Genomic DNA, 20,762 nt, shown 5'->3' with positions numbered 1-20,762 from the left:
CTCAACTGTAATCTAGTCTTTATACTAACTGGATAGCATGCAACAGAAAGCCAATACAAACGACAATAAACTAAACAAAACATTTACAAGCTGCATTAAATGCACTTCCATCTGTATTATTTTTAAACAAAGGTAAAATGAGTGTAACTATTCATCACTTTTTATCATCTCTATTATTTGTTTCTCTTCCTTCATCAGTTTGCAGAGCAATTAAGAAGTAACGGGAAGAGATCCAATTCATAGTATTTGTCATGAGGTCAAGAGTGTTTAATTGTCAGATGAACCGACAATGGAACAATTAAATTCTTACATGCAGCAGCATAACAGGCCTGTAACCACAATATACATTGATAATATATAAGAAACAAAAACATTCAATAAATTACTAACCACAATACTTGTGGAAACCCCCCCCCCCCCCCCCCAAAGTTCTTGGTGCAACCAAAGACAGTCCATAGTCAGACAGAAAGTACAGAAGCTGGAAAGCGTGCACCACCAGACTCAGGAACAGCTCTTCCCCTCTGATACTAGGCTTCCAAACGGTCCTTCCATAAGCTAGGGTACTGTCCGATTTACCTCCACCCCATTGTGGACGTTGGACTTTCTCTATGGAACTGGTGCACTAGAATGCAGAGAACTATATTCTGCACTCTGTATCTTCCCCTTTCCCTAATTCTAATTATGGTTAGTTTTATGCATTGTTCAAAAGTCTAATGGTTGTTGGGGAAAAATCTATTCTTGAACCTGATGGCTTGAACCTGAATATATGGAGTTTTCCAGACTCCTTACATTCAGAGATGTAGACACAAGGTACTGCAGATGCAGGTTTACAAAAAAAGGAACAGAGTGCTGGAGTAACTCAGCGGGTCAGCATCTCTGGAGAACATGGACACATGATGTTTCAGGTCAGGACCCTTCTTCAGACTGATTGCAGTGTGGGAGAAAAAGCTGGAAAGGAGAGATGGGGCAGGACAAAGCCAGGCAAGTGAGAGGTTTTGTGCCAGTTTTGTCCTGCCCCCCACTCTTCCAGCTTTCTTACCCCCCCCCCCCCAAATCAGTCTGACGAAAGGTTCCAACCCAAGACGTCATCCATCCGTGTTCTCCAGAGATGCTGCTTGACCTGTTGTGTTGCTCCAGCACTGTGTGTCTTACTCAGAGATGCAGCAGAGCAGATGATTCAGGCATGTTATTTATGCAGATTACAGTGGGCTTTGCCCGCCATTGAATCTGTTCCGTTATACAAGCAGCAACCAGATGTCAACTTATTCAACAGTGCTACTTACCGCAATAGTCTGGCCTCCTCCAATCAATGCAAATACTGAACTTATTACACAGCGCCACATACGCCCCCAGCGCCGAACAATGGCTGTGCACAAACAGTGAATCTCGGATCCAGAGTTCACAAAACATCTCTGGAGAAACCTACCATCAAAATAGGAGTTAAATCTTTCCAAAATGCTGATTAAGATCTGTAACATTCTCGAACATAGAACAGTGCAGCACAGGAACTTCAGCCCACACTGATAGGCACACCTGTCCACTGATGTCCTTCTGAACAGGCCCTTCGGCCCACATTATCCATGCCAAACATGATGTCAAGTTAAACTGATCTCATCTGCCTGTACATGATCCACACCCCTCTCTTCTCTGCACTTCCATATGCCTAGCTAAAAGCCTCTTAAACACCACTGTCTCATCTGCCTTCTCCACCACCCTTGGCAATGCATTCCAGGCCCCCACTACTCCCTGTGGGAAATAAACTTGCCCCGTACATCTCCATTAAATGTTTCCCTTCTCACCTTAAAGCTATACCCTCTTGTGTTGAGGTGAGTTGCCAAGATAAACTAATCTCTTCTACCTGCATGTGATTCATATCCCTCCATCTCCTTGTGTCTATCTAAAAGCCCCTTAAATGCCACTGGTATACCTGCCTCCCCCACCACCCCTGGCTGTCCATTCCAGTCCCCAGCACACTCCCAGACATCTCCATTAAACGTTCCCTCCTCACCTTATAGCTCTGCCCTCCAGTGTTTCATCCCTGGGAAAAAGGTTCTGACTGTCTACCCTATCTGTGCCTCTCATAATTTTCTATACTTCTACCAAGTCTCCCCTCAGCCTTCGATGTTCCAGAGAAAACAATGTAAATCTATGCAACCTGTAGCCGAACCTCTCTAAACCAGGCAGATATTAGACCATAAAGCACAGGGTGGGCACAAGGCATCTTCAAATATAAACAAAAGACCAAATTTGTTATATAAATTCCCTCAGATTTTTGCTATTTTCTTCAATGTGCAAATATATTGCATTTCCAATACAAATGCAAAAATAGGGTGTAACAAATGAGACTATTTTCAGTGTGGGGAGGATGTTTCCAGTAGTGGGAGAGTCTAGGACCAGAGGGCACAGCCTCAGAATAAAAGGAGGAATTTCTTTAGCTAGAGGGTGGTGAATCTGTGGAATTCATTGCCACAGGAGGCTAAGTCATTGGGTATTTTTAAAACAGAGATTGATAGTTTCTTGATTAATAAGGGTTTCAAAGGTTACAGGGAGAAGGCAGGAGAATGGGGTTCAAGGGGAAAGATAGATCGGCCATGATGGAATGGCGGAGCAGATTCAATGGGTTGAATGGTCAGGAACACTCAGAGGTTCTCATTTTGAAAGTGATGGGGTACCCTTGTAGGATGATGAATTTGATATCCTTGGGTTTAAAGACGGCAGTCATTTCGAAGAAACAAAGCATAAATGACTTGCAGAATGGGAAGAAACAAGCCAGATATAATCGATGGCAAAGAAGTTTGAAATAATAGATTGGAAACAGGAGAGGCCACATGAAATGAATGAAGACCCAAGGAAATGCAGATGCCGGTCTACAAAAAATGACAGAGTGCTGAACTGTGGCAATGAATTCCACAGATTCGCCACCCTCTTGATTCTTGATTAGTACAGGTGTCAGAGGTAATGGGGAGAAGGCAGAAGAATGAGGTTAGGAGGTAGACCAGCCATGATTGAATGGCGTAGATTTGACGGGCCGAATGCTATTCCTATTCCTTATGGCCTCTGTCGAAAGAAATTCCTCCTCATCTCCATTCTAAAGGCAAGTCCTTTTATTGAGGCTGTGCCCTCTGGTCCTAGACGTCAGTGGGTCAGGCAGAATCTCTATATGTATCATTCATATGTGGCGTTGAATAGGGAATGAGGATTGATCTTTGGGAAATTAAAGACTAATTCTGAGGTACTTACTTGTGCATGGCAGGGGGCAAACGTTTCGCTCTGGAGCATTTTGAAGCACTCAGAGCAGTTGCTGGTCGAACAATTCACCTCATGTTGCCGAATCATTTGTATTCCAGTCTCCGTGCTGTCCACTCTCCATTCCTCTGCAAAGAAGTCTGGATCAACGTCCTTGCCAAGAACTGTGCCATTTTTAAAAGTCAGGTCATTGGTTGGGTTTCCGTCACAGTAACCTGCAGATATGTTGGAAAATGCAGATTCAGGGCAGTGATTTAAACTACACTGATTTAACCTACACAAGAAATTGCAGAGAGTTGTGGACGTGGCCCAGACCATTAGGCAAACCAACCTCCCTCCCACTGAATCCATCAACACTTCAAGCTGCCTCGGCAAGACCACCGCAATCATCTGCACAATCAAGGACCAGTCTCACCCCGGACACTCCCTCTTCTTCCCTCTCCCATCAGCCAAGACGTATAGAAGTGTGAAAAAGCACACGTCCAGATTCAGGGACAGTTTTTGCCCATCTATTATGAGGCAACTTAACCGCCCTCTCAACAACTAGAGAGCGGTCCTGACCTCCCATCGTCCTCGTTGGAGGCCCTCGGACAGATGCCAACATTTTGACTAGTTGGATTTTCATGCCAGGTTCAAATGTCGCGTACACCGTAATTTATTCTTTAAAAAATCTTCAATTTTCAGGTCCCAGCGAGCCGCGGCAGGCCCGACTCCCCCGCCGCGGAACTGGGAAAGGGAAGCCACCGAGCCAGGCCCCTGCTGGAGACCGGGAACCTGAGAGGACCTGGGGGGGGGGGGGGGGGGGAGAGTCGGTGGCGGACACTGGACAAGGGACGGTAGGAAGAACCATTCACGTCCTCCAGGTCTGCTGTGTTAGGCGTCCCCGGGGCACAAAGGCTGAAGGTGGCCGGGCGAGGAGAGGGACGACAGTTTGTGGGACAATCGGACAGTGAGGCTACAACAGGCCTTTATGGCCAGCTGCTGTTGGGATGAAACGGCACCAAGCCCTGGCGACTCCTGCATATGGACACCATGGGCTGTTTCTTTGCATTATGTACTTAACCGGGGATTGTGCTTTTGTATGGCAATAATCTTACTGATCTGTATGCAAAAAAAGAATCTCACTGTACCTTAGGTTGGATTACGTGATAATGAAAAAACCATTGAACCATTATTGTATGTAATTAAATATCCTTACTCTGTTGGCCTTTATGATTCAGAATGTGCTTTAAAACACGTAAAGGAAACAATTGTTCACGTACCGCATAGTCCCAAAGTAGCCAGCTTTTTAATGGGTGTTCCAGTGTCGATGACCATAATCCCGGTGCTGTGAAACCACTGTATGATTATGCCCGCTGGAGTCATAATGGTGTACATGCTCCCAGTATCAACGATCTCAAAGTCAAATCTTCGGAATGGAGTGTAGGCCAACTTTGAATTAACGTTCAACTACAACAAACAAAACTGTCATGAGTAGGGTGGCGCAGCGGTAGAGTTGCTGCCTTACAGCTCCAGAGACCTGACTACAGGTGTTGTCTGCACTGAGCTTCTCCATTCTCCCTGTGACTGCATGGATTTTCTCCGGGTGCTCTGGTTTCCTCCCACAATCTAAAGACGTGCGGGTTTGTAGGTTAATTGGCTTTGGTAAAAATTGTAAATTGTCCCTCGTGTACAGGGTGATTTATAATTCATTTTTGATTGGTTTTATCACAAAATTTAATTGATACAACTCATGTTAATTTCTTAAGGACTGGAAGAATGATGAAAAAATTCAGGGGCAAGAGAGTGATTCGTAAATTAAAGATAATGACCTTACCGTTCTCTTTTCATGATCGATAATGACAATATTCGACCCATGAGTTATATTAAGCTTCGTTAGGCAGATGTAGGTAGAGTTCACTTGTGGTTGCATCATTGTGGTCTGATTAGAAAGAAACGTGGAGATTAACTACAATCCTTTACCAATCTGTATTGCACATGGTCCGAAGGTACTTGTTTGTCACATATACAGTGAAATACCTTTTTTTGCAGAAAAATTCAATAACAATATTGGTCAGTAAAAATCTATATACCAAAACTCTCATTTGTTTGATGGTTGAATCCTGAACTACAGCCAAAACAGTACACGATAGCGCAACAATTTTAGGCCTACCGTCGTCCCTTTGGTTCTAATGGAAGGTTTCATTGAAATCGGTGTTATATTTTTAAAGTTATTCACATTTTAAAGTTTAAATCTATCTCCTAGGGAGGGAGGGGAGAGGGAGGGGATGGGGGGGGGGGGGAGGAGGGTGAGGAGGGAGGATAAGGGGGGTTGAGGGGGATGGAGTGCCAGGAGAGGGGAAGGGGGGGGAGGGGAGAGGGGAAGGGGGGAGGGGAGGAGGGGGGGAGGAGGGGAGGAGGGGAGGAGGGGAGGAGAGGGTGCTGCACCAATACAGGTTTGGGCCCACTTGGTCTAGTCTTCACTAAAAATCTTCAGTAAAAACCTTGCTAGACATTGGCACAATCTTACTTAACTACAAGAGCGTAAGAATAGTAGATTACACTGAGGCAGTACATAAGAGTCACCACGTTTCTGCCGCCACCTTGTACACTGATGACATAAACAATCTCAATTAGCAGTCAGTATGTATTTTCATGACAGATGTATTCAGTCTGAAGAGCAAAACTAAGAAATGTTCCAAGCTTTGAAATACAGGCACTCCCTGACTTACGTAAGGGTTACGTTCTGTGAAAGCTTGCACACGTCAGATTTTACCTAAGTCGGCATCACCATCCACAACTCACCAAGTCTGAAGAAGGGTTTTGACCCCAAACGTCGCCTACCCATGTTCTCCAGAGATGCTGAGTTACTCCAGCACTTTGTGTCCGTCACTGAGAGTATGAACTGTGGGCGGCACAGCAGCACAGCAATAGAGTTGCTGCCCCACAGTGACAATGACCCAGGCTCGATCCTGACTACAGGTGCTGTCTGTATGGAGTTTGTACATTCTCCCTGTGGCCACGTGGGTTTTCTCCAGGTGCTCAGGTTTCCACCCACACTCCAAAAACATACCGGTTTGTAGGTTAATTGGCTTCGGTAAAATTGTACATTGTCCCTAGTGTGTATGATAGTGCTAATGTATGATCGATGGTCAGCAGGGACTCGGTGGGCCGAAGGGTCTGTTTCTATGTTGTATCTCTAAAGTCAACCAGTGCTGTTGTTTTTACGATTCTTATCTCTCCTGCAATGTAATCCATATCCCTCCATTCCCCGCATACCCATGTGCCTACAAAAAGTCTCTTAAATGCCCGAATCGTATCTGACTCCACCACCTCCCCCAGCAGCACCTTCCCAGCACTCACCACACTGTGTAGACAATAGACAATAGACGCAGGAGTAGGCCATTCGGCCCTTCCAGCTAGCACCGCCATTCAATGTGATCATGGCTGCTCATTCTCAATCAGTACCCCGTTCCTGCCTTCTCCCCATACCACCTGACTCCGCTATCCTGAAGAGCTCTATCTAGCTCTCTCTTGAATGCATTCAGAGAATTGGCCTCCACTGCCATCTGAGGCAGTGAATTCCACAGATTTACAACTCTCTGACTGAAAAACGTTTTTCCTCATCTCCGTTCTAAATGGCCTACCCCTTATTCTTAAACTGTGGCCCCTGGTTCTGGACCCCCCAAACATTGGGAACATGTTTCCTGCCTCTAACGTGTCCAACTCCTTAATAATCTTATATGTTTCGATAAGATCCCCCCTCATCCTTCTAAATTCAAGTGCACACAAAAGAAATGTCCCGCACATCTCCTTTAAACCACCCCACTCACCTTAACGCTATACCCTCCAGTCTTTGATATTCCCACTCTGGGAAATAGGTTCTGACTGTCTACCCTATCTATGTCTCAAGTGATAAATACAATGAGTGCAAAACAGCAGAATGACGTAAGAGTGTAATGAAATCTGAAATAGTGGCAAAGAAAATAAAATAATCAAAGCATAACCAAATGGGGTGGACAAGAGGTGGTAGATTCACAAGTCTGGTCACAGTGGAGAACTATACGTCTGTGTGTATGGTCCAATGTACTTGCCAGGTGCTCTTACTAAACTGAGTTAGATTCTGTAGGTTTGACTCTTAGGTTATCAACAGAGATATTTTATATACAAAATTAGAAAAGAAGAGAAAGGTTCAATAAAGGACACAAAGTGCGGGGGTAACTCAGCGGGTCGGACAGGACCTCTGGAGAACATGGATAGGTGACGTTTCGTGTCGGGACCCTTCTTCAGTAGATTGGAGCTTCCATTTGAAGCCTTCTGCTGAAGCTGAGAAGTGAAACTGCTGGAATTTACACAGTCATACAGCATGGAAACAGGCCACTCTGCCCACCTTGCCCATGTCAACCAAGCTACCATCGACACCAGCCCCATCTGCCCATGTTTGGCCCATATTTTTCTAAACCTTCCCTGTCCATTAATTTGGCTTTGTTAAAGAGAAGACAAAATGTGTTGGGGGGAACTGCATATGCTGGTTTATACCGAAGAGAGACACACAGAAATGCTGGAGTAACTCAGCGGGTCTGGCAGCATCTCTGGAGAAAAGGGAATAGATGACATTTCGGGTCGGAACCCTTCTTCAGACTCAAGTCTCTAGCCTGACCCTCTGAGTTACTCCAGCACTTTGTGTTCCAAGCAAGATTCTTGGCATCTGCAGTTCCTTGTGTCTCCATGGTCCCATTTCACTTGAATTGTAAAAATACGTGGTACCAAGACAAAATAGGAGGAGGATATAGTAGCAGATAGTTTAAACAAAATACGAAGCATGTATAATAAACTATGTGGATGTATAAGACTCACTCACAGGCTTCACATTTTTTCTCATGACTGAGTATCAAACATCCTGTCTTTTTCCACAAATATTATTAATAGATGCATTTTAATAATCAGGACCCCTACTAAAAGTTTTGATATATTATATCGATGTAGCAAAGATATTTAGTAACAGCCAATTAAGGACGCATTTGTTCTGTGGACCAGGTGTCCTTGATAAGTAAACACATAATTAATGATACGATGATTGGATTAGTTTGGATTGGCACAGGTCTAGTCACATCAGGACCCGCACTTCTTACAAAATATCCAGCGAACACAAGTCTCTGAGACTTGTGTTAAAGAGTTATTGTTTGGAAATTCGGCCATTTTAGAGTCATAGAGTCGCACAGCATGGAAGCAGGCCCTTCGGCCCAACTCGTCCATTCCGACCATGATGCCCCATCTAAGCTAGTCCCACCTGCCCACATTTGGCCCATTCCTTTAGACTTTACTTTAGCGATATAGTGTGGGTACAAGCCCTTCGGCCCACCGTGTCTACGCCAGCCAACGATCTCTAGCACGATCCTACACACTAGGGACAATTAACAATTTACAGAAGCCAATTAACCTACAAACCTGTACGTCTTTGAGATGTGGGAGGAAACCAGAGCACCTGGAGAAAACCAACACAGTCACGGGGAGAGCGTACAAACCCCATACAGACAACACCCATCGTCAGGATCGAACCCGGATCTCTGGCGCTGTAAGACAGCAACTCTACCGCTGCACCACTGTGACTTTCCAAATAAGGAAAAAGTGGGCCACAGGCCCATCAAGTCTGCTGTGGTATTTGACAAGGCAGTGACTAAATTACTACCTTTCCAAGGTTGAGGTAGCCAGTTTTTGCTCTTAACTGTCTTTCCTCATCCTCCTGTTCATATATCCCAAAACGTTAGCAATTTCTCTCTGAACATACCATTCGACAATTCCTCCACGACCCGCTGGAGTTGAACACCAAAGATTCACAACCTTCCAAGTGAAGAAATTTCCCCTCAACTTGGTCATAGTTATAAAGCATGGAAAGAGATCCTTCGGCCCAACTAGTCGATGCCGACAAGATGCCCCTTCTAAGCTGGACCCATATGTCCACATTTGACCCACACCCTCTAAGCCTTTCCTATCTACATAGCTGTCCAGGTGTCTTTTAAATGCTGTTCTAGTACCTTCCTCAACTACCTCCTTGTGGGCTGAAGGGTCTGTTTCCATGCTGTATCCCTAAACTCTAAACACCTGTGAATATTGGGCTTAAGTATGCAAGGATATTGACTGAGAGTAATTTACAGATAAGCTCTGATGTTTTTCACAGTCATGAAGCCAGCTAGCACACAATGTCTAGGTTACTGGGCAAGGAAGGTTCAAATGTTCAAAGAACATTTGTACAAGACATTGGTGAGGTCACATTTAGAGTATTGTGTTTAGTTATAGTCACCCTGTTATAGGATAGATGTCGTCAAGCTGGAAAGAGTGCAGAGAATATTTACGAGGATTTTGCCAGGACTCAAACATCTGAGCTATAGGGAGAGGTTGAGCAGGAGGGTGCGGGGTGATCTTAAAGAGGTGTAGAAGAACATGAGAGGAATACATAAGGTGAATGCGGAGTCTTTCACCCAGAGTAGGGGAAATCGAGAACCAGAGGACATAGGAATAAGGTGGGGGGGGGGGGGGGGGGGGGGGGAAAGATTTAATAGGAACCTGAGGAGCAACTATATTCTTTACACAAAGGATAATAGGTCTATGGAATGAGCTGCCAGAGGAGGCAATTGAGACAGGTATACTCTAACGTGATGAGTGACGGCACATTGGCACAGCAGTAGAGTTGCTGCCTTACAGCGTCAGAGACCCAGATTCGATCCTGACTATGGATGGTGTCTGTATGGAGTATGCATGCTCTCCCTGCGACAGCGTGGGTTTTCTCCAGGTGCTCTGGTTTCCTCACACGTTTCAAAGACGTGCAGGTTTGTAGGTTAATTGGCTTTGGTAAAAATTATCAAATTGTCCAAAATGTGTAGAATAGTGTTCGTGTACAGGGATCGCAGGTCGGTACAAACTTGGTGTGCTGAAGGGCTTGTTTCCGTGCTGTATCTCTAAACTAAACTAAAGGTACTGTCACAATGTTTAAGAAACATTTAGACGGGTACATGAATAGGGTAGGTTTAGGGGGATATGGGCCAAAGACAGGCAGGTGGGACCAGTGTAGGTGGGGCATGTTTGTCGGTATGGGCAAGTTGGGCCGAGGGGCCTGTTTCCACAATGTACAGTAAGTCTCCATGACTAAATGAGTCTCCAATGTACATGGGAATGTTTTACTGCAAGTGTCACCACCCGGAGAAATAGGGAACTATTTGCCAAAAAGACTGAATGCCAGTGTCTCCAATAGTTCTGAAGATAATAAAACAAATTATAACATTGCAGAAAGTTTAAAATGAACCAGCTGCAAATTACCTCCTGGTAGAGCAAATGGATTACATTCATGTCTGTGTTATTTCTTATAACAAATACCATTGTGGTAACACAGCCCTGAAATGTTAAAATTGATGCTGAAGAATTCATCTAATTGAACTTGGCTTGCAAACGCTCTTGATTAAAAGTTAGATAATTGTGTTGAATGATGCAGGATAATTAATAATTAGAAAGATGTAGCAGTTCAGGCAACCTTGTACTCTACGTTGCGAAGTGACATGGAATCTCAAGGGTTTATATTATCGTGAACACTTACCATCTGGTTGTTAAGACATTTGCTGATTCCTACGGTAATAGTCTCATTTGCTGTTGAAGCAATAATGTATGAGGCTGCTCTAGAAATGCCAAAGCCGTATCCATCAGAAGTAATGATGTGCAGATTGGCAAGAATGGAACATCGACCTGCAAAAGTTAGATGGCTCACATTGTAATTTAAACTGCTTTCCAAAGATCTGTAAACTGAGCTTCAAAGGAGAACATTGGAACTCGACATCCTCTTACATTCAGAGACAATTGGACGGGTACATGGATAGGATGGGTTTAGAGGGTTATGGGTCAAGGCTTGTGGGCCCTTGAAAGAAGGAAAAGGTGCAGAGAAGATGTACAGGAGAGGTTGGGCAGGCTAGGATTTTATTCCTTGGAGTGCAGGAGGAAGAGGGGGTGATCTAATAAAGGTGAATAAGATCATTAGAGGAATAGACAGGGCAAAGGCACTGGGTCGTTTACCCAGAGTAGGAGAATCGAGAACCAAAGGACAAAGGTTCAAGGTGAGGGGGGAAAGATTTACCGGGAACTTGAAGGACAACTATTTTTTTAAACACAAAGGGTGGTGGATGTATGGAACCAGCGGCCAGAGGAGGTATTTGAGGCAGGTACTATCACAACGTTTAAGAAACATTTAGACAGGTACATCGATAGAATAGGTTTAGATGGATATGAGCGAAATGCAAGCAGGTGGGACTAGTGTAGCTGGGGCATGTTGGTCGGTGTGGACAAGTTGGGCCGAAGGGCCTGATTCCACGTTGTATGACTCCATGACTATATCAGTAGTAGAGACAAGGAACAGAGAGGAAAGCTCTTCAGCGGGTAGTCCATAGAGCTCAGAGGACTATCGGAACACAGCTACCAGCCTTGGAGGGCATCTACAACACACGATGCCTCAGAAAAGCCACCAGCATCCACAAAGACTCTTCACACCCATTCAACAGTCTGTTCGAACTTTTACCATCGGGCAGACGCTACAAGGCCTTCTACGCCCGCACCTCCAGACTCAGGAACAGCTTCATCCCCAGGGCCATAGCTGCTATGAACCGGTCCTGCTGAGCCGGATGGTCACATCGCACAGTGATCCGGCACAGACCTACTTGCATTTTATTCTGTTTTAAAACTGTTCTAATTTGTTTCATTGGGTTGTTTAAATTAATACTGATTAGCTAATTAATGTATTGCACCGAATGGAAGTTGCATTCCCAATCTCGTTGTACCCCTGTACAATGACAATAAAGATATATTGTATTGTAAGGAACTGCAGATGCTTGCCCACACAAAAGGGCACAAGGAGTTGCAGTAATTGGTTTACAAGACATCATAAGGCATCAACTGTACTGCTGCGCCACTGTGCCACCCCCTGAGCGCCAACTGTCCACCCAGTTGCTGCCTCACAGCACCAGAGACCTGGGTTCGATCCTGAGCTCAGGTGCTGTGTGGAGTTTGCATGTTCTCCCTGCAATTGCGTGGGTTTCTTCCGGTTTCCTCCCACACCCTTGCAAAATAGCAGGTTAAGAGACCTCTGTAAATTGGCCCCAGTGTGCAGGATGCGAAAGTGGGATAACATAGAACTAGTGTGCAGGTGATTGCTGGACGGCATGGATTCAGTGGGCCATAGGGCCTGTTTCCATGCTCTATCGCTAAACTAAACTAAAAGATCAGGACATTTACATTCATTGTTCAATGCTCAACAAAAGTTTAAATATCAATCATCAAATTAATATGAGTCAGAGGCCCTTGACTGCCAGGTGGTCTGAATGGGACAATTATTACAGTCTCCTCATAGCTTCTGTTTATTTTATACTTTGCCAAGTAATTTGGTGCATTTCCAAATAGTCTTTTTTACTACAAAAACTAACTGAGGAACTTTAGGTTTTCGTTTCTGTTTCATTCCTTTGTGAGCAGCGTGGAGAAATTTATTTTACGAAGCTTACAATATAAGTAAGTGGATGGAAATTTTTATTCATCTTATCATTCAATTGCTTTCTCCTCAGAAATCATAAGCATAGAAGTGCAAGTAAAGTAAGCTCTTCCTTCCATTTCAATGATTTATGTTTAACATAGCGGTGAGCTTCAAAAGATTAATAAAGCCTTAATATATTTTGAGTTCAGTTTTTATGCAATAAATAGTGACACAGTGACACAGCAGTGGAGTTGCTGCCCCACCGGAGCCAGAGACTCCGGTTCGATCCTGACTTTGGATGTTGTCTGTGTGGAGTTTGCACATTCTGCACATTCTGAACTACATAGTAGGTAATGTTTTGGGTCAGGACTGTTCTGGTTTATTGCAGTGGGGGGCGGGGAGAGAAAGCTGGAAGGCCAGGACCAAGCCTGGAAAATGATTGGTGGAGAAACAAGAAACTGCAGATGCTGGTTTACACAAAAGGACACAAAGTGCTGGAGTAACTACGTGTTTCAGGCAACATCTCTGGAGAACATGGATAGGTGACATTTTGGGTCAGTCTGAGGAAGTATACTGGCCAAAAAGTTGTCTATCCATGTTCTCCAGGGATGCTGCCTGACTCGCTGAGGTACTCCAGCACTTGGTGTCCTTAAACGATAGGTGGATAGAGGCGAGGTGGGTTTTGATTATAGATGGGTGTACAATGGCCAGAGATGAAAAGGAGACAAAAGGCCATGAGATAAGGAGAGAAGAGAAGTACTAGGACAAATTATTATAGACTCTGAGAAGCTACAGCCAGGCGCCAACAAAGTCAGTTCTTGTGAAATCATAACCATTTCAATGTACAACAGGGGCACAAAGCCAAATATCTTACATGGACATTCCCACTGCGGACAACACTTGTCGGTGTTCACCTGCACGGCAAAACCACGGAACTCGCAGCTCGGTGGAATGACGAACTGGGGGCAATGATGTGATCGATTGATTTGCATGACTTGCCCTTCCACACAGATCTGTGTCACGCATTCATCCACATCCTGCGGAAATGGGACCTGCAAAACATAACTTCATAAGTTATCGGGGCAGAATTAGGGCATCAAGGCTACACCGCCCTTCAATCTGGTCTATCTTTCCCTCTCAACCCCATTCTCCTGCCTTCTCTCCACAACCCTTGACACCCGTACTAATCCAGAATTTGTCAATCTCCACCTTAAAAATACCCATTACCTCCACAGCCTTCTGTGGCAATGAATTCCACAGATTCACCAACCTCTGACTAAAAAAATCCCTCCTCATCTCCTTTCTGAAGGTACGTCCTTTTATTCTGAGGGTATGGCCTCTGGTCCTCGACTTTCCCACTAGTGGAAACATCCTCTCCACTCTATCCAGGCCGTTCACTAGTCTGTAAGTTTCAATGAGGTCCCCCCCACCTCATTCTTTTAAACTCCACTGAGTACAGGCCCAGTGCTGTCAAACGCTCACCTTATGTTAACTCAATCATCCTTGGGATCATTCTCATAAACCTCCTCCGCAACCTCTCCAACACCAGCACATCCTTCCTCATATGGGAACCAAACCTTCTCACAATACCCCAAATACTGTCTGACCAGTCCCTTATCAAGCATCAAATATTTGAAAGCTAGCAGATTATGATGCATGGAAAGTAATATTAATGCGGCCATTTGAAGTTAGAGATACAGCACACCTATTCGGCCCACCTGGTCGATGCCAACCATCAATCTCCTATTCAGGCTATTTCTATGTTATCCCACTTTCTCACCCATTCCCTACACATTAGGTGTGGGAAGGAACTGCAGATGCTGGTTCACATCGAAAACAGACACAAAGTACTGGAGTAACTCAGCAGGTCAGGCAGAATCTCCGGAGAAAAGGTGATGTTTCGGGTCGGAACCTTTCTTCAGACTGAGAGTAGAAGTGGGGGGAGGGGGGGAGGGGGAATAAACTGGAGGCGAGAAAGGGCCAGACCAAATCAGGGCCAGCAACAGATGACCTAAGGTAGAGTGTAGCCCGTAATGGCCCATTGTTAGCTGGGGAAGGTGTGATAACGAGAGGGATACAAGGATGTGACCACCGTTCACAGATGCTGGTTAACCTATAAACCTGTATGTCTTTGGGATGCGGGAGGAAGCCCATTTGGTCACAGGGAGAACATGCAAACTCCACACACAGATAGCACCCGAGGTCATGACCAAACCCAGGTCTCTGGCGCTGAGAGGCAGCGGCTCTACCCACCATGCCACTGTGTTGCCCCAAGTTCTTCCGTTGACAAAACCTTGGCTGAAGTTTCTCACTCAAGATTCCAGCATCTGCACTTCCTTGCGTCTTTCGTGAAGATTAGAGATTCACTGATATTTTACTTACTGTGCAATGACTGGTTGGTGCGACGGTCAGACCTGTGGAGGTCTGGTGTACAGTTGGTGTGAACACTGATGGGCCAGCGGCTGATTCCAATACACCAGCAGAAGTAACTGTCAATGAGGTGACATTGGATAAGGTGTACGGTAGTGATTCCGAGGTAGTTGATGAAGGTCCATACTTAACCGAAGTTACTTTTGACGTAGTGGGAAGAGTTCCATTCAACCCCACAGACACCGTTTCTACAGTACTCGGCAGTCGTGGAGATGGTGCTGTTTTTCCAACATCTTTCTCGGTTTCAGTAGCAGGTCTTGTAGATGTAACAGGCGCTGCAGTTGTCTTGCTAACTCGCTCTGATGTAGCAGACGCTTCATGCACTGATACTGCCGGTGTCTCTGTCGCTAATGGTGTTTTATACCAGACCGTCGTAGGGCTAGTCCCACCGATATCTAACGGCGGAGTGGTCACGCTTGCAGTGGAGGTTCTGGGGGCTGGGGTTGGTGGCGTCGCTGTGGAAAGTGAAAAGACAGTTACGGTTGCATTTATCACCACATGCGCGGCTTCTGTTGTTTCAGTCGTGACCCCTGCAGCAACAGTGGAGGATCCAGCTGAAGTACCTGCAAGCGACCTAGGCGAGACCGTGGTTGCTCCGAGTTGGGTGGTCACAGTCGCAGTGGTTGTTTTAAGTGTTGACGTTGGAAGAGGCACAAGTGGGATGGAAGTCGGGATGGAGGTGGTGGACGTTATCAATGGTTGCATGGATGAAGTTTCGAACTGGGTGGTTGTATGTGTAGTGGTGAATCTCATTGTGGAGGTCGGTTGAGGTGAGATGGAGGTACCAAGCGAGTATGGTTCTGCTGTCGAACTGGCCGTCAGTTCTGTGCTCTGTAGAGTTGAAGTCGTCTTGAAACTTTCCACAGTTGGACCACTTTCTGGACGTTTGGTAGACGGCGATGGGTAGGAATGCTCCAGATACCACGCGGTTGTCATGTTTGGAAACGACACGGGCATTGATGTTTCGAGAGCTGTGGTTTCTGCAGTGGATGTTGTTGAATGCAACGTGGTCGTTGATGTGGGGGAAACCTCCTTTGAAGTGGTCCTCCATGTAGTTGAACCTAGATCGGTCGCCGGCGGAGTTGTTGTTGGGTGTATTATTGTGCTCAGAGGTAGAGTTATGGTCCGCTCACTCGCACTTGGTGTGGTGCTGGTGGTTTTATATGTTTCTGTTGTCAAAATAGTTGAAGGCGTTGTCAATTCTTCAGTCGGTGGATGGAAGGTCTCTACTGTGGTCGCTGACAATTCGAAGGCTCCGTGAGTCGATGACCATGTGGTCTTCTCTGTGGTCAAGGAGCCCGCTCCAGTGGACCAAGGGTACACCGTGAAGTGGGGACTGGTGGACATTGTGGCCGTCGTGCCGAGCGTGGGGGGAACAGTTGGCTGCAATTCTTTGGGGGTCGCTGTTATCTCTGAAGTTTGAGGAGCTGGGGTAGTTTGAGTGGTCGACGTTGTCTCTGCTGCAAGAGTGGAGTGGGTGGTCTTCTCCGGCGACGGTTGGGTCGGCGATGGGATTGCCCAGGCTGTGGTGGGCCGCCGTGCTGTTGGCAATGTTGCCCCTGTGCTGGTGGTGACAGTGCGTTGGGGTTCAATGGACGCGGACGGCAAATGTGGCTCGGTTAGTAACTGGGTTGGTTTTGTGGCTTCCAGTGGCGTCGACATTTCAAGCACGGGCGTTGATTTTGCGGTTAATATTCTCGCTGAAACGCCTAGTGGAGAAGTGGGTGACATATACGGTGTTGTGGTTGGAACTAAAGCATGTTCCGTGGTGAGTGTTGTCCGTGATGTGGTCTCTGGTGCAGGCGTGTCCGTCTCCATCAAGGCTGGGGCTGAAGACGTGCCTGCGGTCAAAACCGAGGCGCCTGTCGCCAGCTGGGTTACCAGAGGAGTCTTTACTGTTGACGTGGGAACAGAGACCCTTGTGGTACTTGTAGTTGTCGGGGAGCTGGCGGCTTGGCCTAATTCAACCACTGTAATGGAAGTCAGTGGCTGGACTGAAGCATTAAAGGCTGGAGTAGTGGACGCTCCGGGCAATGCTGGCGTGGGTTTGGAAGGTTGAATATAAAGGGCTGGCCTGATGCCTAGTTGAAGAAATGAGAAATAAATAGACGTTAACACCTGACTTCTAGCTCTTCAATTGTTCACTTCAGTTAGCTTATTTTATTGTCACGTGTACCGAGGTACAGTGAAAAGCTTTGTCGCATGCAAACCAGTCAGCGGAAAGACATGATTACAATCGAGCCATTCACAGTGCATGCAAAACAACAGTTGAATGCAAAAGCGAAATCAATAACTTTGGATGGATGAGGCAGCAAATTTTATAATACATCAATACATTATCTCTTGTTATCAGATGTTCATCTTTATCCTCCCCACCTTTGAGGGTTTCATTCTAATGCGGTACGTGGATAGGAAAGGTTTAGAGGGATATGGGCCAAAGGCAGGCAGGCAGGACTGGTGTAGATGGGGTGAGGTTGTTAGAGGTTACCTAAAATTGGGGATTCAATGTTGACACTGTTGGGTTGTAGGCTACGCAAGTGGAATGTGAGCTACTGCTCCTCCAGTTTGCATGTGGCCTCACTCTGGCAATGGAGGAGGTCTAGGACAGAATGGTCAGTATAGGAGTGGGGGAAGAGAGTGAAAAGAGTTAGCAGTCGGGAGATCCAGTAAGCCTTGGCAGATCAAGCACAAGCGTTCAATGAAATGGTCACCGAGCCTTTGCGGAGATACAAAGTGCTGGAGTAACTCAGAGGGTGAGGCACCATCTCCGGAGAACATGGATAGGTGACGTTTCAGGTCAGGACCCTTCTTCAGACTGGTTGTGGTTGGGTAAGGGGGAGAACCTGGAGTAGTTCCTGAGGATTGGAGGGTAGCTAATGTAACCCCACTTTTCAAAAATGGAGGGAGAGAGAAAACGGGGAATTACAGACCAGTTAGTCTAACATCGGTAGTGGGGGAAATGCTAGAGTCAGTTATTAAAGATGGGATAGCAGCACATTTGGAAAGTGGTGAAATCATTGGACAAAGTCAGCATGGATTTATGAAAGGTAAATCATGTCTGACGAATCTTATAGAATTTTTCGAGGATGTAACTAGTAGAGTGGATAAGGGAGAACCAGTGGATGTGTTACATCTGGACTTCCAGAATGCTTTCTGCAAGGTCCCACATAAGAGACCAACTGGGATATTTTTGAGGATCAGGACTTGGAGGAGTACACATCAACTGTACTTTGCTACATCAAAAACTGCGTTGACAATGTCACCGTCGACAAACGCATCCGGTTGTACCCCAATCAAAAACCCTGGATGACAAAGGATGTCAGGTCTCTCCTCAAGGACCGTAACACCGCCTTCAGGTCTAGTGACAGAGCTCTATACAGTGCTGCTAGAACCAACCTGAAGAGAGGCATCAAGGATGCCAAAGCGTCCTACAAGAGGAAGATTGAGGACCACTTTTCCAACAATGACCCACGGCGGGTATGGCAAGGCATCCAGCACATCACCAATTACAAGACCAGCAACCGCACGACTGCCGACGGCGACGCCTCGTTGGCTGAGGAACTTAACTGTTTCTTTGCTCGTTTCGAGGTGAAAGCTACAGTGGCAGACATTACACCCTCTCCAGCACCTGAGAGCAACACCTTCACTGTGCAGGAGTATGACGTTAAGCGAGTGCTCAGAGCAGTGAATCCCAGGAAAGCTGCAGGCCCCGATGGTGTGACGGGCAGAGTGCTGAGGGAATGTGCAGACCAATTATCTGAGGTCTTCACAAAAATCTTCAACCTGTCCCTTTTAAAATCCACCATCCCTCCCTGCCTGAAGTCCGCCATAATCATCCCACTGCCGAAAAAGCCTGTCATCAGCGGTCTTAACGACTACCGTCCGGTAGCACTCACACCGGTCATCACAAAGTGCTTCGAGAGACTGGTCCTGCAGCACATCAAAGCCAGCCTCCCACCCACCTTCGACCCATACCAGTTTGCCTACAGAGCAAATAGGTCTACAGGGGATGCCATCGACACTGCTCTTCACACTGCACTGACCCACCTTGAACACCAGGGGAGCTATGTGAGGATGCTCTTTCTCGACTTCAGCTCTGCCTTTAACACGGTCATCCCGAGCAGACTGGTCACCAAACTTTCCGACCTTGGATTTTCCCTAACCATCTGCAAATGGATCAAGGACTTCCTGACCAACCGCCCCCAGACAGTCAAAATAGGCCCTCACCTCTCCTCCACCATTACACTGAGCACCGGCTCACCACAGGGCTGTGTGTTGAGCCCCATCCTTTACTCCCTCTACACTCACGACTGCGCCCCCACCCATCCCACCAACACCATCATCAAGTTCGCGGATGACACGACTGTGGTTGGACTTATCTCAGAAGGAGATGAGACAGCCTATAGGGATGAAATCCAAAGGCTGGCAGCATGGTGTTCAGTGAACAATCTGGTCCTGAACTCCTCCAAAACAAAGGAACTTATAATTGACTTTAGAAAAACCAGTGGAGATTACGACCCACTCTACATCAATGGGGTCTGCGTGGAAAGGGTACCAGCTTTCAGGTTCCTGGGTACGCACATCGCAGAGGATCTCACCTGGTCTACCAACACCATCACCACAGTAAAGAAGGCACAGCAGAGACTCCACTTCCTGAGGATCCTCAGGAAAACCAACCTGCAGGAGAAGCTCATGTTGTCCTTCTATCGCTGCTCCATCGAGAGTGTGCTGGCATACTGTATAACCACATGGTATGCCAGCTGCTCAGAAAAGGACAGGAAGGCCCTTCAGAGGGTCATCACGACGGCCCAGAAAATCACCGGCTGCTCACTGCCCTCCCTGGAGCACCTGTTCAGCCTGCGCTGCCTCAGTAGAGCAGGCAAAATAATAAAAGATCCATCCCACCCCGGCCACCGTCTGTTTGTTCATCTGCCCTCTGGTCGACGTTTCAGGTCAATCAAATCCCGAACAAACAGACTTAAGAACAGTTTTTACCCCAGGGCCATACGAGAACTGAACACTACCTGTGCACTAGGCAACACCGTTAAAAAATCTTGTACTTAATTTAATTGTATTTATGTATTTATTTGTTTTTGCATTTATTGCATATATGTTTGTACGCACCGTCAGGATTGGCTGTTTTTTAATTTCGTTGTACTCGTTGCAATGACAATAAATGAATATTATTATTATTATTATTATTAGTATGCAAACTTAAAGCACACGGTATTGTGGGTTCAGTATTGATGTGGATAGAGAACTGGCTGGCAGACAGGAAGCAAAGAGTAGGAATAAACGGGTCCTTTTCAGAATGGCAGGCAGTGACTAGTGGGGTACCGCAAGGCTCAGTGCTGGGACCCCAGCTATTTACAATATATATTAATGATTTGGACGAGGGAATTGAATGCAACATCTCCAAGTTTGCGGATGACACGAAGCTGGGGGGCCGTGTTAGCTGTGAGGATGATGCTAGGAGGCTGCAACGTGACTTGGATAGGTTAGGTGAGTGGGCAAATGCATGGCAGATGCAGTATAATGTGGATAAATGTGAGGTGGCGGCGCCTAACGGCAGCGGCTGACTAGCAGTCTGTCCGTCTTTTTTTTC

At 46.2% G+C, this 20,762-nt stretch overlaps 1 protein-coding gene across 1 annotated transcript in view; it reads right to left on the bottom strand.

The window, feature by feature from the left end:
• The window catches only part of otog (otogelin), a 134,314-nt gene that overhangs the window by 14,588 nt on the left and 98,964 nt on the right, over positions 1–20,762 (bottom strand). The window contains exons 36-42 of the mRNA XM_078415407.1: positions 15,110–17,238; positions 13,602–13,779; positions 10,814–10,959; positions 5,063–5,167; positions 4,509–4,695; positions 3,241–3,461; positions 1,284–1,422 (exon numbers count right to left, since the gene is read on the bottom strand). Coding sequence (XP_078271533.1) covers positions 1,284–1,422; positions 3,241–3,461; positions 4,509–4,695; positions 5,063–5,167; positions 10,814–10,959; positions 13,602–13,779; positions 15,110–17,238 — 3,105 coding nt within the window. The remainder of the gene's footprint in view (positions 1–1,283; positions 1,423–3,240; positions 3,462–4,508; positions 4,696–5,062; positions 5,168–10,813; positions 10,960–13,601; positions 13,780–15,109; positions 17,239–20,762) is intronic.

Source organism: Rhinoraja longicauda, chromosome 18 (assembly GCF_053455715.1).
Source record: "Rhinoraja longicauda isolate Sanriku21f chromosome 18, sRhiLon1.1, whole genome shotgun sequence".
In the NCBI taxonomy this organism is placed as follows: Eukaryota; Metazoa; Chordata; class Chondrichthyes; order Rajiformes; family Arhynchobatidae; genus Rhinoraja; species Rhinoraja longicauda.
The sequence above is the reverse complement of the archived record's forward strand: the minus strand, read 5'-3'. Positions and strand labels throughout refer to the sequence as shown.